Source organism: Saimiri boliviensis, chromosome 1, assembly GCF_048565385.1.
Source record: "Saimiri boliviensis isolate mSaiBol1 chromosome 1, mSaiBol1.pri, whole genome shotgun sequence".
Lineage (NCBI taxonomy): Eukaryota > Metazoa > Chordata > Mammalia > Primates > Cebidae > Saimiri > Saimiri boliviensis.
In genome coordinates, this window is record NC_133449.1 from 25596383 (window position 1) to 25620735 (window position 24353).

General features: G+C 42.1%; 1 protein-coding gene across 1 annotated transcript in view; it reads left to right on the plus strand.

The window, feature by feature from the left end:
• Positions 1–24353, plus strand: part of HADHA (hydroxyacyl-CoA dehydrogenase trifunctional multienzyme complex subunit alpha) — a 57884-nt gene that overhangs the window by 31307 nt on the left and 2224 nt on the right. The window contains exons 8-17 of the mRNA XM_003935271.4: positions 479–601; positions 1090–1208; positions 2982–3038; positions 5642–5751; positions 11818–11952; positions 14880–15051; positions 19541–19627; positions 22060–22200; positions 22652–22720; positions 23508–23703. Coding sequence (XP_003935320.1) covers positions 479–601; positions 1090–1208; positions 2982–3038; positions 5642–5751; positions 11818–11952; positions 14880–15051; positions 19541–19627; positions 22060–22200; positions 22652–22720; positions 23508–23703 — 1209 coding nt within the window. The remainder of the gene's footprint in view (positions 1–478; positions 602–1089; positions 1209–2981; positions 3039–5641; positions 5752–11817; positions 11953–14879; positions 15052–19540; positions 19628–22059; positions 22201–22651; positions 22721–23507; positions 23704–24353) is intronic.

Genomic DNA, 24353 nt, shown 5'->3' on the forward strand with positions numbered 1-24353 from the left:
TCTTCAGTCCATGCCTAAAAGTATTACATATCCCTAAAAAGGATCAGCAATCATCAGTTCAGCTAAGACAGGCTCTTGCTCTCTAGAATTTTAGTTCGTATTGTCCTTGTTACTTCTGCAGCTCCCCAGTGTCTTTACAAATGATTGCATGATTTATTCTTTTTTTCTCGCCAGTTTGGCAGCAAGAATGCAGGTTGCAGTTGCGTAATACATTCTTTTTGTATGTATGACATACTACATTTTGCTTGGAAGTAGAAGCCAAATGAAACAGTTTAAGACTGTGTTTTCTACCTAGAGCATATTGTTGCTCCTCTACTCAGCGTGATTTCCCTTCTTTGAGTTCATGGTTTATGACTCTGCCACCTACCAGTCTCCAGTCTGAAATGGAAAATTTTTGACTTTGGCAAGCCTGGGTTTTTCACTACCTGGGACTGGTCTAAGCCTGATTTGCATTCCAGTGTTGCATTCATTTTTATAGGACCAGGACTAAAACCTCCAGAGGAACGGACAATCGAATACCTAGAAGAAGTTGCAATTACTTTCGCCAAAGGACTAGCTGATAAGAAGATCTCTCCAAAGAGAGACAAGGGATTGGTGGAAAGTGAGTGTCATTGTTAAAGAACAAAGGCAAAGCTTCTTTCCTGGGAAATTAATTTTATTTGCTGTAGATTCAAAATGAAGAAGTGGTAAATGCATTATTTACTCAAAGCATAAAATCAGCCTTAGGAGATGTAACAACTCCTCAACTTTATACTAGCCAGTTAAAGCACGTTTTTAAAATCTTTTTTTTTCCTTATGATGACCCTTGAGTCATAGAAAACTTTTCATTTTAGAAAATGTTAAGTATCAACACAAAAAGATAGGATAATAGTGTAAAAAACACTCATGTACCCAAGGCCCAGCTTTAACATTAATCACTAAGCATGTTTAAGGAAGTGCTTAGGTTGAAATTTATGTTGTGTGTATCAGAATAAAGAGCAGTTATTGCAGATAGCTAGAATTACTTCGTTTTTATAGAGTTTGGAGAATAAACTAACAAAGGAATATAGGGTTTTTATAATAAGTATCTAAAAGCATTTTACCTTACAGAATTGACAGCGTACGCCATGACTATTCCATTTGTCAGGCAACAGGTTTACAAAAAAGTGGAAGAAAAAGTGCGAAAGCAGACTAAAGGCCTTTATCCTGCACCTCTGAAAATAATTGATGTGAGTCTTACCCAGTATTCCCACTTTTCTCATATTTCCTTCCTTTATGTATAGCACTCCACTTATTGCCATTCCGGACCATGTATGTTCAGTATTACATTTCTTAATTCTGCTGTTAAAGTATTTACCAAAAATAAGGGAAGGGCATAGCAAGTGCTAAGGACTCATATAAAGTGATATATTTGGGGAAATTTAGTGCTGGACATACTCATTGGTTGATGAACTTAAATCTATCAGTAACAAACCAGAAAACCAGGAAAGGAACCTAAGTCCTATCAGTATAACAAGGCCATTAGAGTGTCAGGCACTACCAAAAGGTGGTTGAAACAAAATTGATGGCTCTATTCTTTCCTTAGTCAACATCATTGTCAGTATCTAAAATCCCTCCAGGAATTCTTCATTGCTGTAATTATAAAAAAGATAGAATGATGCAGAGAAGTTTTGCAAAAGATCAATGAGGAAAATTAAAATGATCACAGGATTGAAGAAATCTAATAGTAGACTAAAACTTAGAACTTTTCAGTTTGGAAAGTTCAAGATTAAGAGTATATAACCAAAGACTTCAGAATTGGTGAATGGGTCAGTCAACAAATACATTTTGAGCAGAAGGCACCAAAGTACATAAAATGTGAAACACGTCCCCTGCCTTCGTCTCACAGTCTGGACTGGGGAAGTTAGACACATACATGTGTTAAGGTAGATAGCCTTGTAAGAGATATAAGGCAGCGTAAGATTAATGCCAGATAACTGGGAAAGAGGAGGCAACAATTACCATGAGACAAAGAGATCAGTAAGTATCTTGTGGGATCTGACCTGAGCCCTGAAAGATGGGTGGAGGATAGGTGAAGGGAAGGTAGTGCCAGGGAGGGTGGGCATTTAGAGCAAAGTTACAGACACTGGAAAACAAGCTCTTCAAGGAACATTAATGAGATCAGTGTTTGAGGGGATAATGAGCTGTTAGTCTGAAGAAAGGCAAACTGAAGCTAGATTCTAGAAGGTTGCTATTAATGAAGTGAGAAATTTTACCTTTGTCTGATAAAGATTATAGAGAGCCATTTTAGGTAAAAATGGATTTGAAGGAGAGACAAATAGAGCAGTGAATTAGCAAACTGTCTTGATAATTTAGGCTTGAACTTTGAATAAGGTCCTGAGATATAATAGTGAAGTAAAAATATGAAAGCAGCAACAGACTTGCCAAAGAGATTATGAGTTAGGTTCAGATATATTGAGTTCAGTTATTACGGGAAATCCAAGCAACCAGTAGTTAGAGATGTCAGTTGGCTTATTTTTAAAAATTTGCCATTCCCATGAATTATGCCATTGTGTAAGTACAGGGTCATTTTTTCATCTTTTATACTTGCCATCATACTTAGGATAGTACTTACCCCAGATGTTACATTAAACTTTGTAGACTTCATGATTAATGTGATAAACTAGGTCGTGCATCTGAGGAAGAAAGTGTAGAGAGCAAAAAGGGCTGAAAGTGGAAGTTGAGGATTGCATTTGAAGATAGGAGAGAAGCCAGAGGAAGAGTAATTCAAGCTTTGTCTTTCCTTCTTCTTCCATGTTATGCTAGATTTAGCAGTAGCCTCAGAGATGGAGAATTAAGTCAGTCAAAAGCAGCCAGACCCTCAGTCCTTTTCTCTTTCTCATTCCAATCTAGACTTTTGACTTACTCTTTGAGGACTAACAACACTGGCAATTTTATTTACCATTATTGTACATCTCGCCAATCTATTCCAACTCTGAGCAAGTGCTTTATATGTTTTTTAGGTGGTAAAGACTGGAATTGAGCAAGGGAGTGATGCTGGTTATCTCTCTGAATCTCAGGTAAACTTATTTCCTTCCAGTGTTTTATTATCAGTTCAGAGAAAACTAAAGATCCAATCTTCTATATAAAGCTGGAAAAGGAAAAAATATCCAAAGCCTAGTAAAACTTTTTTTCTTCCAGTGCTTATCATCCTTATGATTAATCTCAGTGAGCAAGTGGATGCTAAGAATACACTAATGGGGCCAGGCATGGTGGTTTACCCCTGTAATCCCAACACTCTGGAAGGCCGAGGTGGGCAGATCACTTGAGCTCAGGAGTTCAAGACCAGCATGGGCAACATGGCAAAACACCATCTTTTCAAAAAATACAAAAAATAGCCAGGCCTGGTGATGTACCTGTAGTCCCAGCTACTTGTGGTGCTGAGGCAGGAGAATTAAACCGTCCAGGAGGTCAAGGCAGCAGTGAGCTAAGTAAGATCATACCACTGTACTCCAACCTGGGTGACAAAGTGAGACCTTGTCTCCAAAAAAAAGTTGAAAAGAGAAAACCCTGATGGTCTGTAGATATTTGAACTTACTCTCAGTAATAAGGTTGTCACTACAGGAACAGAGTTATAATCCTTTCAAAACAAGTCACTTGGGTGTTTTTGGTTCTGCACTTAGGCAGGTTTTATTGAGACAAAATGAATACAAAGATAGAAAAATATTTTTCTTACATGCTAGGGCCTAGAGATGATGAAACAATTTTTGATAAATTGGAAAATGAAAGGAAGTATCTTGTACCCACTAAAAGACGAAGACAGGAAGGATGCATGTACCAGATTTACCCTTCTACTTTTCTAGCAATTTGGTGATGTTGCAGATTTAAGTGATTTGTGTTTGTTTTTAAGTTTTAAGTGATCATTGAAGAATGGTTGCTCTTTTATAAAATTGAATATCTCTTATCTAAAATGTTTGGGACTAGAAATATTTCAGATTTCAGGCTTTTTCAGATTTTGGAATATTTGCATATATGTGATGAGAGATCCTGGGAATGGGATCAGAGTCTAAACATGAAATTAATTTCATATACGCCTTATACACGTAGCCTGATAGTAATATCATATATTATTTTTAATAATTTTGCACATGAAACAGTTTCGACTGCAGCTCATCACATGTGTAATATTTGGCCGGTGACATCATATTGGCACTCAAAAAGTTTTGGATTTTGGAGAATTCTGGATTTTAGATTTTCAGATTAGGGATGCTCAATCTGTAAAAGGACAAAAATATCTGAAAAGCTCAGGACAGGTACCAGAAAAACACTTCTGGCACTAGATGTTTTATTGGGCATTTCTGATTTTTAAAAAATATTATAACCAAGTGCACATATACATACATACAGAAAAATTCAGGAATAAGTTTAACGAATCAATAACTGTCCTCACTGGGTGCATTCTGCTCAGTATTCTCTGTGTATTCCTCTTTTTATATATGTCATGCTTATTGCAACCCACTAAATTTCTGACCATTGATGAATCTTTTGCCCACAGTTTGAAAATCACTGGTTTATTGGATAAAACATGCTGTATCACGATTACATTGATTGTGTGAAATATTGTTTTATGTTCTATTGGGTCATGAAAGCAACTTTATTAGAGGGATTCTTTTGAAATGCTCTTTGTTGTAACCATGTAATCTTACCAGTATATGCTACTGATATTAATAATAGCTAACCTTGAGACCCTGGTCATTTTACTAGTGTTCTCATTTAATACCCAGAACATGGGGTATTGTTTTTCCCATTTTTAAGGATGAAGAGAGCTTCACAAGGGGGCAATGGCAGAGCCAGGATCTGTCAAACCCTAAATGTTATGCCTTTAAACACCAAGTTGAGATTTTTCTCCATAACTAGGACCTTGAGAGCTTGTTTGGAGGTTCTAGCAGGGGAGCGCAATTACTCGTATACCCTTGACCAAAGACCGGTCCTCCTCTGTCGGGGATGGTTGTCCTCTTTGACTGAGCGCGCAGCTTCAGGAGGGGATGCACATGGAGCAGTGAGGGAGGAAGGGGACACCCGCCTAGCCAGCCAGATCAGCCAAATCAACCCTGGTGATCCATGGGGTGACAGGTGTCGCAGCCAGATTGCCCTCACATCCATAAATTAGGATACTTTTAAAAGTGGTAAGTCCCACGTGGGCGGCCTGTTACAGTGGAAAAAGAACTGAGTTAGGAGTCATACTGTCTTGGTTCAAGTTCCATTTCTGCCACTTTGAGGCAGTATGGTCTTGAGCAAAGTCACTCCATTTCTTTGGACCTCCTCTTCCCAATCTGTAAAATGAGAGGGTTGGTTTGAGATGACTGTGGAGGCTCATTCTGGCCCTGAGATTCTAATTTTATGACAAAGGTTACCACACCTGTGGTGTAAAGAATCTGAGAGCTTAGTTATATTCAAAACTCTTCAACACAGTAGTCGGAAAGTGCTCCAGGTAAGACAAGTAAAGACTACATTATCAGTGAGAGACAGACTTCTGCAGCACTGAACCCCCAACCTCCCCCGAATCCCAGGAACTCAGGCTTCACGTGCATTACCTCTGCTCTTCAGAGGAACCTGAACTGAAGGAATCCATATGCCCTATTCTGTAAAGTTCTACCTTTTCTCATTCCCCTTTACTTTTCAGAAATTTGGAGAGCTTGCAATGACCAAAGAATCAAAGGCCTTGATGGGACTCTACCATGGTCAGGTCCTGTGCAAGAAGAATAAATTTGGAGCTCCACAGAAGGATGTTAAGTAAGTTTAACTCTACCTAGGAAGCCCTTGTGAATTTTACTATGTGCAAAGCTCACAGAGGCTTTGAAGATCTACAGAGCTAGATCTATATCTTAATTCAGTCTTACCCTCAACCTCTTCTTTCCTGAGCACACTTGAGCCCTTATTTCTACTCAAACCTTTTTGGCTTTCAAAGTTTTGCCTGTTCTGAGTTTTTTCCAAACCCTTCTGGTCATTCCTATACAGGTATCTTGTCACATATTGATGTCGCCTAGAAGTCTGGTTTCGGTCTCCCTTCCCAAACCATGCACGCTCCCTCTGCACTGTTCAATGGTCGTCTCTCCCCCGTGATTTGAGATGCCATCTCTGGGAACTCACACTTCTTCCTCATGAAAAAAACATAAAGCCTCATTGTAATTGTTAAAATCTTGTCTTTTTTTTAGCTTACAACCAAAGTATTGGATAGTCTGATTGCCTCTTTCATGGTATATCGCCATAAGCAAGGCTTTTTCCATATTATGCTGCCTTGTATCTCTTCCAAGTCTACATCTAATGATGCCCCTAAACTTACCTTGTAGCTCTGTGGTTCTCAGCGTGGACAATTTTGCTTCCCAGGGGACATTTGACAATGTCTGGACACATTTTTGGTTGTCACAACTGGGGAGGGAGGGATGCTGCTGGCATATAGCGTGTAGAGGCCAGAGATGCTGCTAATCATCCTACAGTACACAGATAGTCCCCACCATAAAGAATTATCCAGTTGAAAAAAAAAAAAAGAATTATCCATTTGAAATGTCAGTAGTGTAAGGTTGAAAAACTCTGTCTTAGCTGAACTTCTGTGGGGATCTAAGGGAAGCAGTTAATGATACTACCTTCTCCATCCCCTCACCTTTAATAAGATTACAAAACAAAATACAAAATAAAATGGATAAGAAGTCTGGGTGAAACAGGTAAGATTCTAACCAAGAGGACTGATTTCAAATTAGAATCTGAAATACAACCTTAACTGCTTCTCTCAAACATTTAGTGACCGCTATCAATCCCATCTGGAGAGCCAATTGCATTTGTTCCGCCTAACATCTTTAGTACCTTGCATTTGATGAGTGGGGTAAATTAATTCCATGTTGCAGGAGGAGAATTATGGCCACTTAAATCTGTATCTTTTTACACATTCTACAAAAATCAAATAGATTAATAAGGAAAACAAAGCCACCCATTCCCCATGGACAGCATAAATAGAAGGCAGAGAAGCATCCTGCAAAATTACAAAACCTAGACACACCTTCTACCCCTCCCCACCGCATCCCTCCATGTACACCAAGAATGCTGTCAATTAAAGAAACTAGACTTTCCAATAGAAGAGGGTACTCTTAAATTAAGAAACCTAGTGTCGCCGGGCGCGGTGGCTCAAGCCTGTAATCCCAGCACTTTGGGAGGCCGAGGCGGGTGGATCACGAGGTCGAGAGATCGAGACCATCCTGGTCAACATGGTGAAACCCCGTCTCTACTAAAAATACAAAAAACTAGCTGGGCGTGGTGGCGCGTGCCTGTAATCCCAGCTACTTAGGAAGCTGAGGCAGGAGAATTGCCTGAGCCCAGGAGGCGGAGGTTGCGGTGAGCCGAGATCGCGCCATTGCACTCCGGCCTGGGTAACAAGAGCGAAACTCTGTCTCAAAAAAAAAAAAAAACAAAAAAGAAACCTAGTGTCTTAATTTATTAACTCCAGACTCCTCCTGCCTGAGTGTTTATTGTTTTATGAAGATACTACACATCTCCATATAACAATAAAATACCCCTTAGAGAAAGTGGTAGTGTGTAGTAAGTACACAAAAAAGAAAGACAGCACCCACAAAAAGCTAATAGAAGAAAAGAGAAAATGAGAATCAGAATGCTTCAGTTTATGAAAATTCTGTCCCCCAAAAAGCCACCACAATGCAGATGAAAACTATAACAGAACACTCCCAAACTTGATTTAAATATTCTTTTTTTTTTTTTTTTTTGAGACAGTCTTGCTCTTTCGCCAGGCTGGAGTGCAGTGACATGATCTCAGCTCACTTCAACCTCCATCTTCTGGATTCAAGCAGTTACCCTGCCTCAGCCTCCTGAGCAGCTGGGACTACAGGCGCATGCCACCATGCCCGGCTAATTTTTTTTTTGCATTTTAGTAAAGACAGGATTTCACCACGGCCAGGATGATCTCGATCTCCTGACTTCATGATCTGCCTGCCTCGGCCTCCCAAAGTGCTGAGATTACAGGGGTGAGCCACCGTGCCCAGCCAATTTAAATATTCTTAAATCAGCATTTGCAGATCAGAAAAAAAAATGACCTTGAAGGCCAGGCACAGTGGCACATGCATGTAATCCCAGCACTTTGGGAGGCCAGGGTGGTCAGATAACAGTCAAGAGATTGAGACCATCCTGACCAACATGGTGAAACCCTGTCTCCACTAAAAATCCCAGCTACTTGGGAGGCTGAGGCAGGAGAATTGCTTGAACCTGGGAGGTGGAGGTACCCAAGGCAGAATCGGTTAAACTGAAAATTGAATAACAAACATTGTAGATAGGGTGTGCCCCTTCCTGCTTTCCCAGTTGTCAGTAATTCTTCCGCTTTCATCTCTCTAGGCCCCTTTCTCCTTGTCTTGGATGATAACTGGAATTCCTTACCTATTATCCTATAAATTAATCTTTCATATGAGTAATGCATTCCATCAGTTCTAATAAGTGAAGAGCAGTACTTATGAAAAAAATACTGAACTACAAATTTGAATACAGACAAAGTGCTATATTATGCATTCTTCAAATCTCAACATTTCTGTGTAATCAACCCTCAAAAGTTCATGTCACCCAGCAGTTGGCTTATAAAGCATCATGCACCATAGATGTTAGCCTGCTGGGTAATTACACAAGTGGGTCATTTCAGGGATGCTAAAGATGTTTATCAGAAGGATTCCATAGATTGTGAAGTGTGTTAATTTAACTCTACATTGTTGTAGACAAATATTAAACAACTTTAAAGCCATCATGAAAATTCTCGTGTTAACGAAGCAGAGGATAACGGTTAAGAAATGAGTGATATTTGAGCTGTGGACTCTGTTATACCAAAAAAGCTTTAAACACAGTTTTAGATTTTACTATTATTGTTATTAACAGCTAAAGTTAACATTCCAGCAAATGACCCTCCCACCAAAAAACAAAACAAAACAAAACAAAAAACCTAGCAAATAATGCCTTCTTTTTTTCCTTTCACAAAAACTACATAAATAAGATAACTGCTTGATGATACTGTTTTGTGTTTATGGGATTTTTTTGTAGAGGGGGCAGGTTTGTTTTTTAGAGACAGGGTCTCATTCTGTCTCCCAGGCTGAAGTGCAATGGCATAATCACTGTAACCTTGAACTCCTGGGCTCACACAGTCTTCCCATCCCTGTCTCCTGGGTATCTGGCTCTCCAGGCACTACACCGGCTACTTTTCAAATATTTTATAGAGACGAGCTCTTGATAAGTTGCGCAGGCTGGTCTCAAAATCCTGGCCTCAAGCAATCCTGCTGCCTCATCCTCCCAAAGCACTAGGATTATAGGCATGAGCCACCAGGCCTGGCCTATATCTATGACATGTTTTAACATAAAAGGAATCCTTCTGTATGAATCCTATAGCTTGTACTTTTTACTCAGTGATATGACTTGAAGATGTAGATTGGCACATATCAGGTAACTCATTCCTTTTAATCCCCTGTTGATGAATTGCTGGCTGTTTCCAGTTTTTCATTACAAACATTATTATGCAGCTGTTCATCTCAGCATGTCATCTTGTGTATAAGTGCATCTCTATAGAGTAGCTAATGACTAGGTTATAGAGTATGCAGTTCTTGGTTTTAACGAATTTGCCCCCCAAAGTAGGACAAAATATACTTCCATCAACCATGCATGAAAAACCAATTTTTTGTACATTCTAACTGATACTTTAAAATTTTTGGCCAGGCATGGTGGCTCATGCCTGTAATCCCAGCACTTTGGGAGGCCATGGTGGGTGGATCACTGGTGGTCAGGAGTTCTAGACCAGCCTGCCCAACATGGTGAACCCTCATCTCTACTAAAAATACAAAAATTAGCTGGGCATGGTGGTAGGCACCTGTAATCCCAGCTACTTGGGAGGGTGAGACAGGAGGATCGCTTGAACCCAGGAGGTGGAGGTTGCAGTGAGCTGAGATTGCACTATTGCATTCCAGCCTGCGCGGCAAGAGTGAAAACTTCATCAAAAAAAAAAAAAAAAAAAAAAAGCCAGTCTGATGTATCTTATTTTAATTTGCATTGCCTCAATTATTAGGGAAATTGAACATCTTTTTATTATTATTTTCTTAACAGAGACAAGGTCTCACTATGTTGCCCAGGCCGGTTTTGAACTCCTGAGCTCAAGTGATTCTCCCTTCTAGGCCTCCCAAAGTGTTAGGATTACAGGCATGAGCTGTTGTGCCTGGCTGAAATTCAGCATCTCTGTTGACAATTTGTTTTGTTCTTGTATGAATTGCTTTATATTCCTTGCCCATTTTATTTGGTTGTCCTTTTAAATTGATACATGTATGTTCTATTTTATCCTTTGCTATATATGTCACAAATTCTTCCCATTCTATGGTTGTCTTAATTTTGTGGAGTCGTTTGTCAAACGGAAATTTTTAATTTTGATGCAGCAAATGTATCAATCTTTCTTCAGTCCCTATTTTTTGTTTCTCTACTGTATTTTCTCATTGTCCTGGAATTTCTTACCACTCACCATATAAATGTTTGTATTATTACAAAGCCACATTTACAAGATGCTCCTAGGACTTGAAGTTAGAGTTTCTTTTCAGAATGTTCATGATTTTGAACATTATAATAAAAATGGTTAGGAATGAAACTTTATCCCTCATTACAACTCTAATTTGATTAACAATGCTGTAAACCTGGGCTTCTTTTATGAAAGAAGAGATTCTTAAAAAAATTTTCTTAGTTATTTACTATGGGAATTTGGCAAATATTCCAGAACTAGAGGGAACTAAAATGAATAATCAGATATGATCTCTGGTCCTCAAAAGGCTTAGAATTTAATTGAGGAGATACATTATGGACATGAAGCCATTCCAGAAGACTCTGGGATTAAATCAAGTGGTCCTGACAAGTTCTAGCGGAATTCAGGGACAAGAAAAGGTAGTGGTATGCATACATGGAGGTGTTTAAGGAAGGGGTAAGATCTGGAAGCAAAGACACCATCAAGGAGACTTTGAACTCATCCAGACAAGGTGTGATAAAGGCACAGATTTCGGGAGAAATGAAAGATGAGGGCTGGGCATGATGGCTCACACCTATAATTCCAACTCTGGGAGGCTGATGTGGAAGATCATTTAAAGCCAGGCCAAGACTTCAAGACCAGCTTGGGCATCATAGCGAGAACCTATTGCTACAAAAAACTTAAAAATTAGCCAGGAGTGATGATATGTACCTGCAGTCCCAGCTACTCAGGAAACTGAGGTGGAAGGATCACTTGAACCCAGGATTTCAAGGCTGCAGTGAGCCTAGGATTGCACCACTGCACTCCAGCCTAGGTGAGGGAGCAAAACCATGTCTCTGGGGAAAACAACAACAACAACAACAACAAAGAAAGCTGACCGGAAAATAGTCAAAATCACTAACAAGTTGTTCAATAAGAAAAGAGGTTGGTCTTTGGGCATATCACTGCAAGTTGGCTTTTGTTCAGAAAACAAAAATACTCATGTTGACTTAAGCATAAACTGGTTGTTTTCAGTGATTTTGAAGCATGATTGAAGATTAGTATAATTCTATCTTCTTGGGTAGACCAGTTCTTTTAGACCTGGTGGGTTTTTGCACTTAACTTTTAAAATGGATTATTTATTAAATCTGTGTTTTTATTTATTTATTTATTTGGTCACAATCTCTTGCCCAAAAAGCTGTGTTTTTAATAAATAAAATTTATTTGAAACACCTTAAGAGTTGTGGCTGCTTTATTGGTTTATTGGGTAACTTAGGCAATCTTCCACTTCTACTGAAATGAGTTAAGAGCTGTTTACCAAAAGTCATTTTGTCCTTTCCTTGCAGGCATCTGGCTATTCTTGGTGCAGGGCTGATGGGAGCAGGCATCGCCCAAGTCTCTGTGGATAAGGGGCTAAAGACTATGCTTAAAGATGCCACACTCACTGGGCTAGGCCGAGGACAGCAACAAGTGTTCAAAGGGTAAGTCTGCTCTCTGTCTTTGCAAGTTAGAATGTCCTTTGTTTCTTGGTTGGTTGTCTTTTGCATGGTTTGGTGGGTTTTTTTGTTTGTTTTGTCATCATGGATTCCTTTTTCCTGAACATGAGTTCTAGATACTTCATAGTGAAGCCAAGTTTCTTTTGATTTTTAGAGATACCAGTTCCTTCTTTTACTTTGTTTTGTTATAGATATTATAGATAATTAACATCCTTGAAGTCTGTAGTCTTTGAATGCAGAAGGGAAAATTTTATCTAGTAGATATTTGTTAATACCATTTACACTTTAGTATCAGGCCTGTGGATTTTGATACAGTTTGCATGTAATTGCTGTATTATTAAGGATTATTGAAATAGCATGACTGTCTGTTGAGAAGACTGAGTGAAGTTAGGATGTAAGGAAATGGGTGCCGGGATCAGGACTCTTTTTTGTTGTTGTTGTTGTTGTTGTTGTTGTTGTTGTTATTGTTGTTTTTTGTTTGTTTTTTTTTTTTTTTGAGGTGGAGTTTCGCTCTTGTTACCCAGGCTGGAGTGCAATGGCACGATCTCAGCTCACCGCAACCTCCGCCTCCTGGGTTCAGGCAATTCTCCTGCCTCAGCCTCCTGAGTAGCTGGGATTACAGGCACGCGGCACCATGCCCAGCTAATTTTTTGTATTTTTAGTAGAGTCGGGGTTTCACCATGTTGACCAGGATGGTCTCGATCTCTTGACCTCGTGATCCACCCGCCTCGGCCTCCCAAAGTGCTGGGATTACAGGCGTGAGCCACCGTGCCCGGCTGGGATCAGGACTCTTGAGCCTTGTATTTCCTGATGGCATTACAGAGAGAAGTAGTGAACTGATTCCTCCACAGTGTCTGGGGCTTTACAGACTATCTCCATCTTATCTCTGAATTAATAAAGGGGGAATAATATTCCCACCTTTATTCCACCTGCCTCTCACTGCCACACGCCTACTGTCTGTTCTGCAGGTGGGGAGATGGAGTAGCCACTTGGCCAGATGGGGGGTTGGTTTTATCACAGGTTTCTGCTCATATTTAATGGATAGGCTGCCTGCACTTAAACCATCCTGCATGTGATTTTTAGCTGAGTGAGCTTTTTTGTTTCTTAAATGGATTATGTAGCTTAGGCATGTTGTTATCCCTTTTCTGCAGAGAAGCTCACATATTGCTGCCATAATGCCAACCAGGAGCTGGCAGGTTTAATCATGTTGGCAGATTGTTGTAAGATAACAAGTTAGAGTAGAAGATTCTGACCAGAAAGATGGCATATGCTAGATAGCAGCACTGCCCTGAAACTAGCATGCAAGCATCCCAAACAGCATTCCATACCATCACCCAAGAAACTGTTGCTCTAAAATAGTTTCCTCCCCTAGTCTCTCTTGAATAGTGTCCTGGGTTCCCCTTTTTGTCTTAGAAACATCAGGTTCTGGTGAGTGCCATTCACCACACTGCTGATTTGAGACATAATAGTTCCTGTCCTTTCTTGGGAATAGTTTCATCAGGCATTAGAATTAGAGCAACTAATGCTGACTGCTGTCATGATTGTCAAAAACCAAAGAGGGTTTGAACCCATAGTTTTAAGACCTTATTTGATGTTTTTGTTTCTTTTGATACAGAGTCTCGCTCTGTTGCCCATGCTGGAGTGCAATGGCACGATCTCGGCTCACTGCAACCTCTGCCTCCTGAATTCAAGTGATTCTTGTGCCTCAGCCTCACAACAAGCTGAGACTACAGGCATGCGCCACCATGCACAGCTAATTTTTGTTTTTCTTGTAGAGATGGAATTTCACCATGTTGGCCAGGCTGGTCTTGAACTCCTGGCCTCAAGTGATCTGCCCACTGCAACCTCCAAAAGTGCTGGGATTACAGGTGTGAGCCACCACACCCAGCCCTTAACTCCTTACTTGAATACTCTTCTGTATTTATCTTGTGGCCTTAATTTTTCTTTTGGTTAGAGAAATTAGTGAATGGGGTTTAGCTTCATTCTTGATTTAGAGGAAAACTCTAGGTCAGGCGATTCCAGACTACGGCCCAAGGGCTGCATGTGGCCCCCTGAGGCCATTTATCCGGCTCCCCACAGCACTTCAGGAAGGGGCACCTCTTTCATTGGTGGTCAGTGAGAGGAGCACAGTATGTGGCGGCCCTCCAACGGTCTGAGGGACAGTGAGCTGGCCCCCTGTGTAAAAAGTCTGGGGACGCCTGCTCTAGGTGATTTATTCCAAAAGTGTGGTCAGATAGAATCTAAGAGAGTCTGTTTCCCTTGGCAATGAAAAATAATCAGTTAAATGCCTAAAAAGCAGGAATCCTTTTCTGCTCCCTATGGGAAAAAAGAAACCTTGAGTTAATATTTTATGTAATCAGTGCAATGTGTTACTAGCTAATGAGTGGGAAGTAGATGGAGAATATAGGAAATAATGCTTGGTCTCTGTTCTTTAGAAAATGACAATAATACAGAATAACATAATTGCTATATTTGCTGTAAGCAAATATCCAACTATGTGGTCTCAAACACACTTCGGCTACTTCCCCTGTCATAGGTAGAGAATTACCAGAGCTGCTCTTTTGTGTTGCCGTTCTGGTATTCGTGTTGTTTCCTCTCCTTGGCAAATTTAACTGGTTTAAGAGTGATTTAGTTTATGTAAGTTGGGCATTTGGAGGCATTCTGTGGTAGAAAGAATGTGCACTTGGGGGTTAACAGGTCTTCGAATTCTAGCACCCTCCCTTATCAAGCTATTTGACCAGAGGTCCCTCTGAGACTCTTTAAACAACTTAGAAATCTCTCTCACAATAAGGGCAATAGAACAACTACTTCACAGGAGTTGGTGAAGAACACATGCGTACTGTGGCCCATGGACACTCAATAAATGTTAGTTTCCTTTTCTTCCCATCTAACTAGGAATGTGTTTTTTCTAGATTGAATGATAAAGTGAAGAAGAAAGCGCTAACATCATTTGAAAGGGATTCCATCTTCAGCAACTTGACTGGGCAGCTTGATTACCAAGGTTTTGAAAAGGCCGACATGGTGATTGAAGCTGTGTTTGAGGACCTTAGTCTTAAGCACAGAGTGCTGAAGGAAGTAGAAGCGGTAAGCAAGGGGCTGCTGTACTTGAATTCTAGTGTAGTGAGCAAAAAACACTGAGGTGGGTTTTTTTTAAAGGAGCTGTAGGAAACTCATGGCTGCTTTTATAAAAAGGACTATTTATTATCAAAGTTAAGTTTTTTTTTGTTTTTTTTTTGAGACGGAGTTTCGCTCTTGTTACCCCGGCTGGAGTGCAATGGCGCAATCTCGGCTCACCGCAACCTCCGCCTCCTGGGTTCAGGCAATTCTCCTGCCTCAGCCTCCTGAGTAGCTGGGATTACAGGCACATACCACCATGCCCAGCTAATTTTTTGTATTTTTAGTAGAGACGGGGTTTCACCATGTTGACCAGGATGGTCTCGATCTCTTGACCTCGTGATCCACCCGCCTCGGCCTCCCAAAGTGCTGGGATTACAGGCTTGAGCCACCGCGCCCGGCCTCAAAGTGAAGTTTTTATGTGTGCTCATGCACACTGCATATGTTATAAAGGTCAAGTCTAAATCCTAAAGGAAGAAAATTAAGTAGTTTATTGCCATAAGCACAGGATTCATTCGCCTTATTCATGTAGGAGCTCTGTCACCCAAACATACAGATGACCTCCTGGAGGACAGCCAAATGCTTGGTAAGATTTTTTGGTTAGCCGCAAGCCATAACCAAACCTCTTCAGGTCTAAGGCTGCAAAGGAAATAGGGAGGACAGTTCCTCCAGATGCCTGTTCTGTGGAAATGCTGCTTCGGCCCAGCTCCCTAATGTTCTCCAGAACCGCTTCTTGAGATGGGCTGACATGAACAAAATGAGTACTTAAAGTGGGGAGTAGGAAGAGTGAGCCCCAAGAAGTAGTAATGGCAGTAATTCAGGCAGGAGGTAGGACCGACACCTAGTCTACAGTTGGATAAACAGAATGTGGGTTACTAAAAGATGAACATGAAATGATTCTGACTTGGCAACGTGCTGGGTATAATGAGCAGCGAGCTGCGAGGAAGTAGGTGGCACTCTTAAGATGCCCTTCCATGTAGGGACGGTCCGTGCTCCACTAAGACTGAACTTAAGGCCAGGCATGATGGCTCATGCCTGTAATCCTAGCACTTGGGAGGCCGAGGCAAGAGGGTCACTTGAGACTAGGAGTTTAAGACCAGACTAAGAAACAGAGGGAGACCCTGTCTCAAAAAAAAAAAAAAAAAAAAAAAAAAAAAAAAAGTCTGAACCTAAGGGGGTTTAAAAACTAAGGATGAGCAGCTCTGTTGGGGACACGTTCCCCTTGTGAGACACACATTCCAAAATCTTTTCCTTAGGCAAAGTGTAATGCTAGATTCAAGTGAGGGAGAAAGTTCAGATGAGGTTGGTGGATCTGTGTTCCATCTGTGCTAGATGGCATTTCAACTTAGACATCCAGATGATGTTCCTGGGGCTTTGAGGGCACTGCAGACACAGCCACGGTGCAGAGAAGAGCACTTACTGACTAGGACATGGTATTTGCTTTTGGAAAATCTGGCTTTGGGAGGATCAGAATAGAGAAAAGTTGTCTGGGCATAGTGGCTCACGCTTGTAATCCCAACACTTTGGGAGCTGAGGCAGGAGGATCACCTGAGGTCAGGAGTTTGGGACCAGCCTGACCAACATGGTGAAACCCTGTCTCTACTAAAAATAAAAAAACTAGCCGGGCTAATTTTTGGTGGTGTACACCTGTAGTCCTAGCTATTTGGGAGGCTGAGGCAGGAGAATCTCTTCAACCAGGGAGGAAGAGGTTGCAGTGAGCCGAGATTGTGCCACTGCACTCCAGCCTGGGCAACAGTGAGACTCCAACTAAAAAAAAAAAAAAAGAGAAAAGTTTGTTAGTTTTAGCCATTGGGATGCCAGTGGTAAGAGGGATCAAATCAAGAGAAGTGCAGACTAGGCTGGGCGCGGTGGCTCACACCTGTAATCCCAGCACTTTGGGAGGCCGAGGCGGGTGGATCACGAGGTCAAGAGATCGAGACCATCCTGGTCAACATGGTGAAACCCCGTCTCTACTAAAAATACAAAAAATTAGCTGGGCATGGTGGCGCGTGCCTGTAATCCCAGCTACTCAGGAGGCTGAGGCAGGAGAATTGCCTGAACCCAGGAGGTGGAGGTTGCGGTGAGCCAAGATCGCGCCATTGCACTCCAGCCTGGGTAACAAGAGTGAAACTCCGTCTCAAAAAAAAAAAAAAAGAGAAGTGCAGACTAGAAACCAATCAAGATAATAGTCACAACTGAAACATGAAGTGAAGTTAAAGGCAGCAAGGAGATGAGACAGAACCCAGCAGGCAAGGAGAAGGAAGATACAAGGGTGGTGGTGTGTGCTTATATAATCCCAGCTACTCAGGAGGCTGAGGCAGGAGAATCCCGGAGGTTGCAGGGAGCTGAGATCACACCACTGCACTCCAGCCTGGCGACAGAGCAAGACTCCATCTCAAAAAATAAACAAACAAACATTATCTTCTCTTATTGCCCATAGAACTAACAAAACCCATTCCTTTGAACATTCTTCCACAGACATTAACTCTAGACCACCCCATTTCAGTTATCCTCTCTAGTATCTTCTTATGTCTTGGTTTTCTACTGCTGTGTTTACAACAACTGTCTTTTCATAATTCTGCTATCTGGGCAGGGCTCTGCAGAGACAGCTGGTGCTTAAGTCCATTAATTTCAGGGCTGGGGTCACTCCTGGGACTGCATTCCACTGGAAGCGGGCTTGGGCACCTCACTGCTTCCGCCACATCTGTCCTGGCCTGTCCTCACTTAGCATCTCACCAGAACTTTGCCTTTTGCTGCACTCAGGCTTCTGAGAGAACAAAAGCAGAAGCTACTGGGCTTCCTAAGTTTATTGTAGGAAGAAAAAAAGGTAAAAAATTTAAAAAATAAAAAAAGAAGACTGGGCTTCACAGAGCTAGGTAGAACTGGAACTGGCAAGGTAACATCTGCCGCATTCTGTTGATTAAGAACAAGTCACAAGACCAGCTCAGATTCAAGGAGAAGGGAAACAGACTCTGCTTCTAGCTGGGAGAAAAGACGTACATGTCTAAGGAAGGGCAGAATTTTTGACAGCCAGCTTTAGACACATTAATTTGCTCTTTAGAAAGGATTTCACCACCAGCATTAGACACAATACTACTAAGAAAGTAAACTGACATTGTGTAAGCTTTCTGGCAGTCGTGCTGTACTGTCAACTCATACAACTTTTTTTGTTTTTTTTTAAGAGACAGGGTCTCACTCTGTCACTCAGGCTGGAATGTAGTGGCATGATGTAACCTTGAACTCCTGGGCTCAAGTGATCCTCTCACTTCAGCCTCTGGAGTAGCTAGGACTACGGGCATGTGCCACCATGCCTGGCTAATTTTTTAAAGTTATTTTTTGTAGATATAGGGTCTCACTGTGAGGCCCAGGCTGGTCTTGAACTCCTGGCCTCAAGCAATCCTCCATCCTTGGCCTCCTTATTGGTATTACAGTTGTGAGCCGCCATGCCCAGACTCCACTCTTGATTAACTAAAATCACGGGATCTTTATCACAAATACTGCCAAGCCAGGTCTTGTCCTTGAAGTGCCTATACAGTTCTTTCCTTTTTAAAAAAAACTTAATGCTTTACTTCACATTTATTGCATTATAATTGATCTTATTTTGTACTCAGCTTTTCAGTGTGTTGAACGTATCTTCCTCCTTGATTCTCATCTGTTAAGATTCCGTGTATTCCAGATTTGCACACATTTCACAGGTGTGCCTTCTACATTTTTCATCCAACCATCTGAATAAAAACATGAATAACTGGGAAGTGGAGGTTTTAGTGAGCCTAGGTTGCACCACTGCACTCCAGCCTGGGCAACAGAACGAGACTCTGTTTAAAAAAAAAAAAACAAAAAACAACAACAAAAAAAAACATGAATAAGTTGGGATCATGGCCAGAATGCTGAGACAATCTGCATTAGAGACTATTCTCCAGGTTGATAAGGCTAATAGTTAATAGTATTCATGTACTGTAGCTGTAATTATAGTGGTATACTGTTTAGTAACACTGTATAAAATGAGACAGGCATGCACATTTTGGCTTGTTCTTATAAAAGTGAAGTGGGGGAGTGTTTCATAAGCTTCCAGACTCCAGGGCCGATCCAAACAAGAAGAGGAGTTGACACCCATGCTGGGTGTTGAAATGAATAAATTGGGATTCAAGGCTGTCTTTTCAGTGTTTAAGCTGTTTTATTGACCCAGCTGCTGACATGTAGTCTCCAGGTCAGTATAAGGTGACCTTAATGATGGGCCATAACTAGAGGGAAGGCTGAATGGGAAAAGGAACAAGGTCAACATATTCCCCAACACAAAAGCCCCTGGGTGCCCCGCCAGTGTCTGGGTGAGCGGCATCTACTGTCTGAGCAGTTGGGGGTGAGAGAGTGGGCTGGCCCAGATGTCACTCATTAGCTTTGCTATGGCCTCTAGTCATCTCCCAGGCCTACCTGACATATTCCTAAATGCTTTTCCCTGCAGGTGATTCCAGATCACTGTGTCTTTGCCAGTAACACATCTGCTCTCCCAATCAGTGAAATCGCTGCTGTCAGCAAAAGACCTGAGAAGGTAAACTTGGAACAAAGAAAAACCCTGAGATGTTTTATTGCTTCAGATTCACCGATAAAGACTTACAGCTTGAGTACAGAAGAGACTGGTGTGGATTATCAAGTGGCTGTGGGTGGTTCCTAAACACCAGACACGTAAATGCTAATCCTATGACTAGTGTGAGATGCAGGAATAAGTTAAGTACAACCAAAAATATCCTTTACAAGGATCCCAGATGGGCATGATTTTTCAGGTCCAGGATATAAAGCCTACCTGTATCTTACAATTGGGCATTGAGGGACAGGACCTACAATAAGAAAGGATGCTCCAAATTAATCAGTTCCGCTACAGAGCAGAGTCAGTGACTGTTGAGAGCAGGTTTGCTTCCAACTCCAGATAAGGAATGGCAGGAATGGTGGGATGTATCTGCCTGCGGGTTTGCTTACACCTTCTACCCAGGACATGAAAGGGCTGGGTATAGAAGCACTTTCTGTGAGTATTTGGAATGATGCCCAGAAATTTATTTTTGCTCTCAACCAGAGTAATTAAGGGGAAGTGAAATCATTCAAAGAAAAATAAAACAACTCACTTCTCTGGAGAATACCAGTTAGCCTCCGCTAAGCAGAACCAGCCGAAAGTAGGCAAAATAAAAGAACTTTAAGCAGCTGATAGTGTTAACACAAATTCTGTGTACTGAAAACACAAAAGCCTATTTATTCCTACTCTTCTAGCTTGCTAATGCAGGGTAATCTGGTTTCCTAGCACACAGCAGATTAGAAGTGATGCAGGGGCCTGACAGAGGCAGGCTCAATGATGGCAGGAAAAAGGTCATAAGGGAGAAGTGGCAGCTGTAGTCTACAGATGGACAGTCTGGCCATGCCACATCACTCAAGGCACCTGTGTGGCATCTAAAATCAGTACAGGCGATGCTGTTGCTGTTCATTTGATGCTAACCTCTCCCCGCCATCGGAGCTGAGCAAACATCACACTTTGCAGCTCTGGCCTCCAAGTATCTCGGATAGCTTTCCTCACCTGCTTGCCTTATGTTCTTTTAATAGTAAGGCCAAAAATGCAAAGTAGGGTGATCAGCCATCTCGGTTTGCCTGAGACTGAGGGACATAGGACCCTCAGTGCCACAATTGGGAAATCCCCAGCCATCTAGGATGCATTGGTCATCTTTGGCACAGCTTTCTGAGTGATGTAAATGTATTTTGCTTGGGGTAATGATTATGTGGATGTATACGCAGTTGTCCGAACGCATCGACGTCAACACTTTTAAGATCGGTGCATTTTATTATGTAGAAATTCTATGTCACTAAAGGCTAATTCCTTTTGCTCAGGAGTACTGAGTCTGAACTAGGTCCTAAGTATTTCAGACATAAGTAAAAGAACAGTTTAGGGGTTAGAAGCAACTTTTGGATTGGTAAGTTTACGTAACATTTAATTGATCTGTGTATGCCACAGTGGCACTGGAGACAGACCTGTGATGGAATCCCATCCTGTCATTTGCTGACTGACTCTGAACTACTAACCTCTTAATACCTTTTCTCCTCATCTAGATAAGTAGGCTGACCAGTTCACAGGGTTGTAATGGATTAAATGTAAGGAATAAGTGGTAAATGTATTGAAGAACAGGTGGCTAATGAGCACTCAGAAATTAGAGATATTACTTGTTGTACCTTATAGCTAAAGTGGAGGGAGAGAGCAAAACTATAAATTACTGAATTAGACTTTAGCAGTTCTGTTGTGAAGACTATGTAACTGTTAGCTCAATGAGGCGGTTCTCTGAAACCTTAGCATGCATCAGAATCGCCAGGAGGGATTATTAAAACAAATCTGGGCCCCACCCGTGAAGTTTCTGATTCAGTTGGGCTGGGCTAGGCCTGAGACTGTGCAGGCCTAACGTTCCCAGCTGATGCCAATGCTTGTTGGGCCGGGTACGACACTTGGAGGAATTGCTGGTTTAATGAGTCTTCAAGTGCATCTGATTGTTGAAGACTGTTAAACCTAGTATCCTGGTGGTGAGACCCATCTGTGTAAAACGCAAATGCATCTCTGACAGTCCAGCACATTAATTCTGCCTGCCCCACCCTCCCAAAAAATGGATCCTCTTACCTAAACCATCAGTATCATTCATATAAGTGGAACCTTCATCCGTTGTTCCCCAATAAATCTAGTTTGGCTTCGAGCTGTGGTTTTCGCATTGATTGTTGGGAGGATCAGATGTCTGTAGTGAAAAATTTAGAAGCAAGTGGAAAAGGAGGATTCCAATATGCTCTCCCTAAACATACTGAACTTTTATTGAAGACCCATGGAACCAAACTACTCAGCTATGTCAGGCAGTATTCCTGTATCACAGCCACCTTTCTTTCCAGTGTTTTCCTAGCAGAGAAGGAATGCATTAGGTTCATCAGCAATCCTCCAATCTGTCGGCTTTTGGCTCCCCTTGCCAGGTGATTGGCATGCACTACTTCTCTCCTGTGGACAAGATGCAGCTGCTGGAGATTATCACAACCGAAAAAACTTCCAAAGACGCCAGTGCTTCAGCTGTAGCAGTCGGTCTCAAGCAGGGGAAGGTCATCATTGTAGTTAAGGTAAGAGGCTGTGTACAGATCTGCAGAGTTTGAAAAGTTCTAATAAAACTCCTTTACCTCCAGGCTTGTTTATAAATAATCTGGGGCAAATGACCAGATTTTGATACGATTTTCTCCGGGGTTGTCTCCAGGATGGATGGTGGTATTGACTGTCCCACTGCGTCAGGGTGGGAGTGGGAAGTATCTAGAGTGTGTCAGGGTTCTCTCAGCCATCCCAGACCTTGAAGGTGACCATGAAACTACATGCTGTTGTTTGATTCCTGCCAGACTACTCCTAGTATGGCTTCCCCTGAAATTTCATTTTTAAGGATTCTGATTGAGATTTTAAGTTACCTTAAGTTTTATAGTGACTTTCAAATGATTTTGAAGTGACCCTTGGAAAGGCAGAGTGTTTCAGACTCTGGTAGTTCCAGCAGCAGGGCCAGTGAGCTCATGTTCTCTCCCTTGGCAGGATGGACCTGGCTTCTATACCACCAGGTGTCTTGCACCCATGATGTCTGAAGTCATCCGAATCCTCCAGGTAGGTATTGCACTCTGGAGTATTTGAAGCATCTTCTACTCCTTCAGTCACTCCAAAACTCATAATTTATGTCAAGGTAAGGACCAAGCTTCCTTCTGATAAACCAACTCCTGCTCTTGTCCAGGAAGGTCCCTCGTTCCCTCTCCCTCCACAGAAGTGGGAAGTTGGGCTCATACTGCACCGAAAGGGGCAAAGCTTTCCCTCTCCCCTGCAGCCTCTCACTGTTCTGGCAAGCCAGAGGCCCCCCAGCCTGTCTTCTGTGTTGTTTCTGCACCTCTCTGAGGCAGGGATCGTCCAGAATAGGGCCTGCTTGGTCCAACTGGTGCTGCATCTGTTTCTGCAGCACACAGACCCCTCTAGTAGCCATCGAGGTCCTTCTGGCAGGAAAGGAGAGGGCCCCTGCTCGCTGCGCACACCCAGACTCAGGGATCACAGGGCTTTTAGCGCTGCTTTTTGATAATGTTTCTTCTGTTGGTCATGACACACTCAGCCGTCTGTCATGGAATCTCTTTATTATTGAAATTCAGAAATACAAGAAGAAAATGAATTTATTCATCTCTAAATGTCTTAAAGTGCTGTAGATTAGAGAAGGCTCAGATCAGACTTTCCACTTGTGGCCTCAAACTTGTTTATGCTTCCCTGAATGAAATAGCACCAGTCCTGAGCCTGGTCAGGTGACACTCAGAAGTGGGTTTTATACAGGCAGTGTTTGGAGCCAGTACAGGGACCCCTTTAGGGGGATTTGGGCTGGCCTTCCCCTGAGGTCCCTGCTTCACTTTCTTTTCAGGAAGGAGTTGACCCAAAGAAGCTGGATTCCCTGACCACAAGCTTTGGCTTTCCTGTGGGTGCTGCGACACTGGTGGATGAAGTTGGCGTGGATGTAGCGAAACATGTGGCAGAAGATCTGGGCAAAGCCTTTGGGGAGCGGTTTGGAGGTGGAAACCCAGAACTGCTGACACAGATGGTCTCCAAGGGCTTCCTAGGTGAATAACCTCAAAGAAACATAACTAGAACCATTAGTTACAAAGTTCTGAGCAGTTTCCTGAGACCAAAGAGTTGTAGAAGCTCTCATGGAGGAAAGTTTTCTAAAGCAAACTTTAGAAAGAGCACTTGGCATTGGAGATTTTTTTTTTTCCTTTTCTTTTTTTTTTTTTTTTTTGTTGTTGTTGTTGTTGAGATGCTCTTATTGCCCAGGCTAGAGTACAGTGGTGCGCACTGCAACTTCCGCCTCCCAGGTTCAAGCGATTCTCCTGCCTTAGCCTCCCAAGTAGCTGGAATTCAGGCATGCGCCACCATGCCCAGATAATTTTATATTTTTAGTAGAGACTGGGTGGGGTTTCTCCATGGTGGCCAGGCTGGTCTCAAACTCTCGACCACAGGTGATCCACCTGCCTCAGCCTCCCAAAGTGCCGGGATTACAGGCATGAGCCACTGCATCCAGCCATCATTGAAGATTTCAAAAATGATTTCATGAGTCAGGCGTGGTGGCAACCACTTATGGTCTTAGCTGCTTAGGAGGCTGAAGTGGGAGGATTGCTTGAGCCAAAGAGCTGGAAGCCAGCCTGGGCAACATAGCAAGATCCCTTCTCTTTAAAAAAGAAAAAGATTTCATGAGAACCTTCTAAGGGCTAGG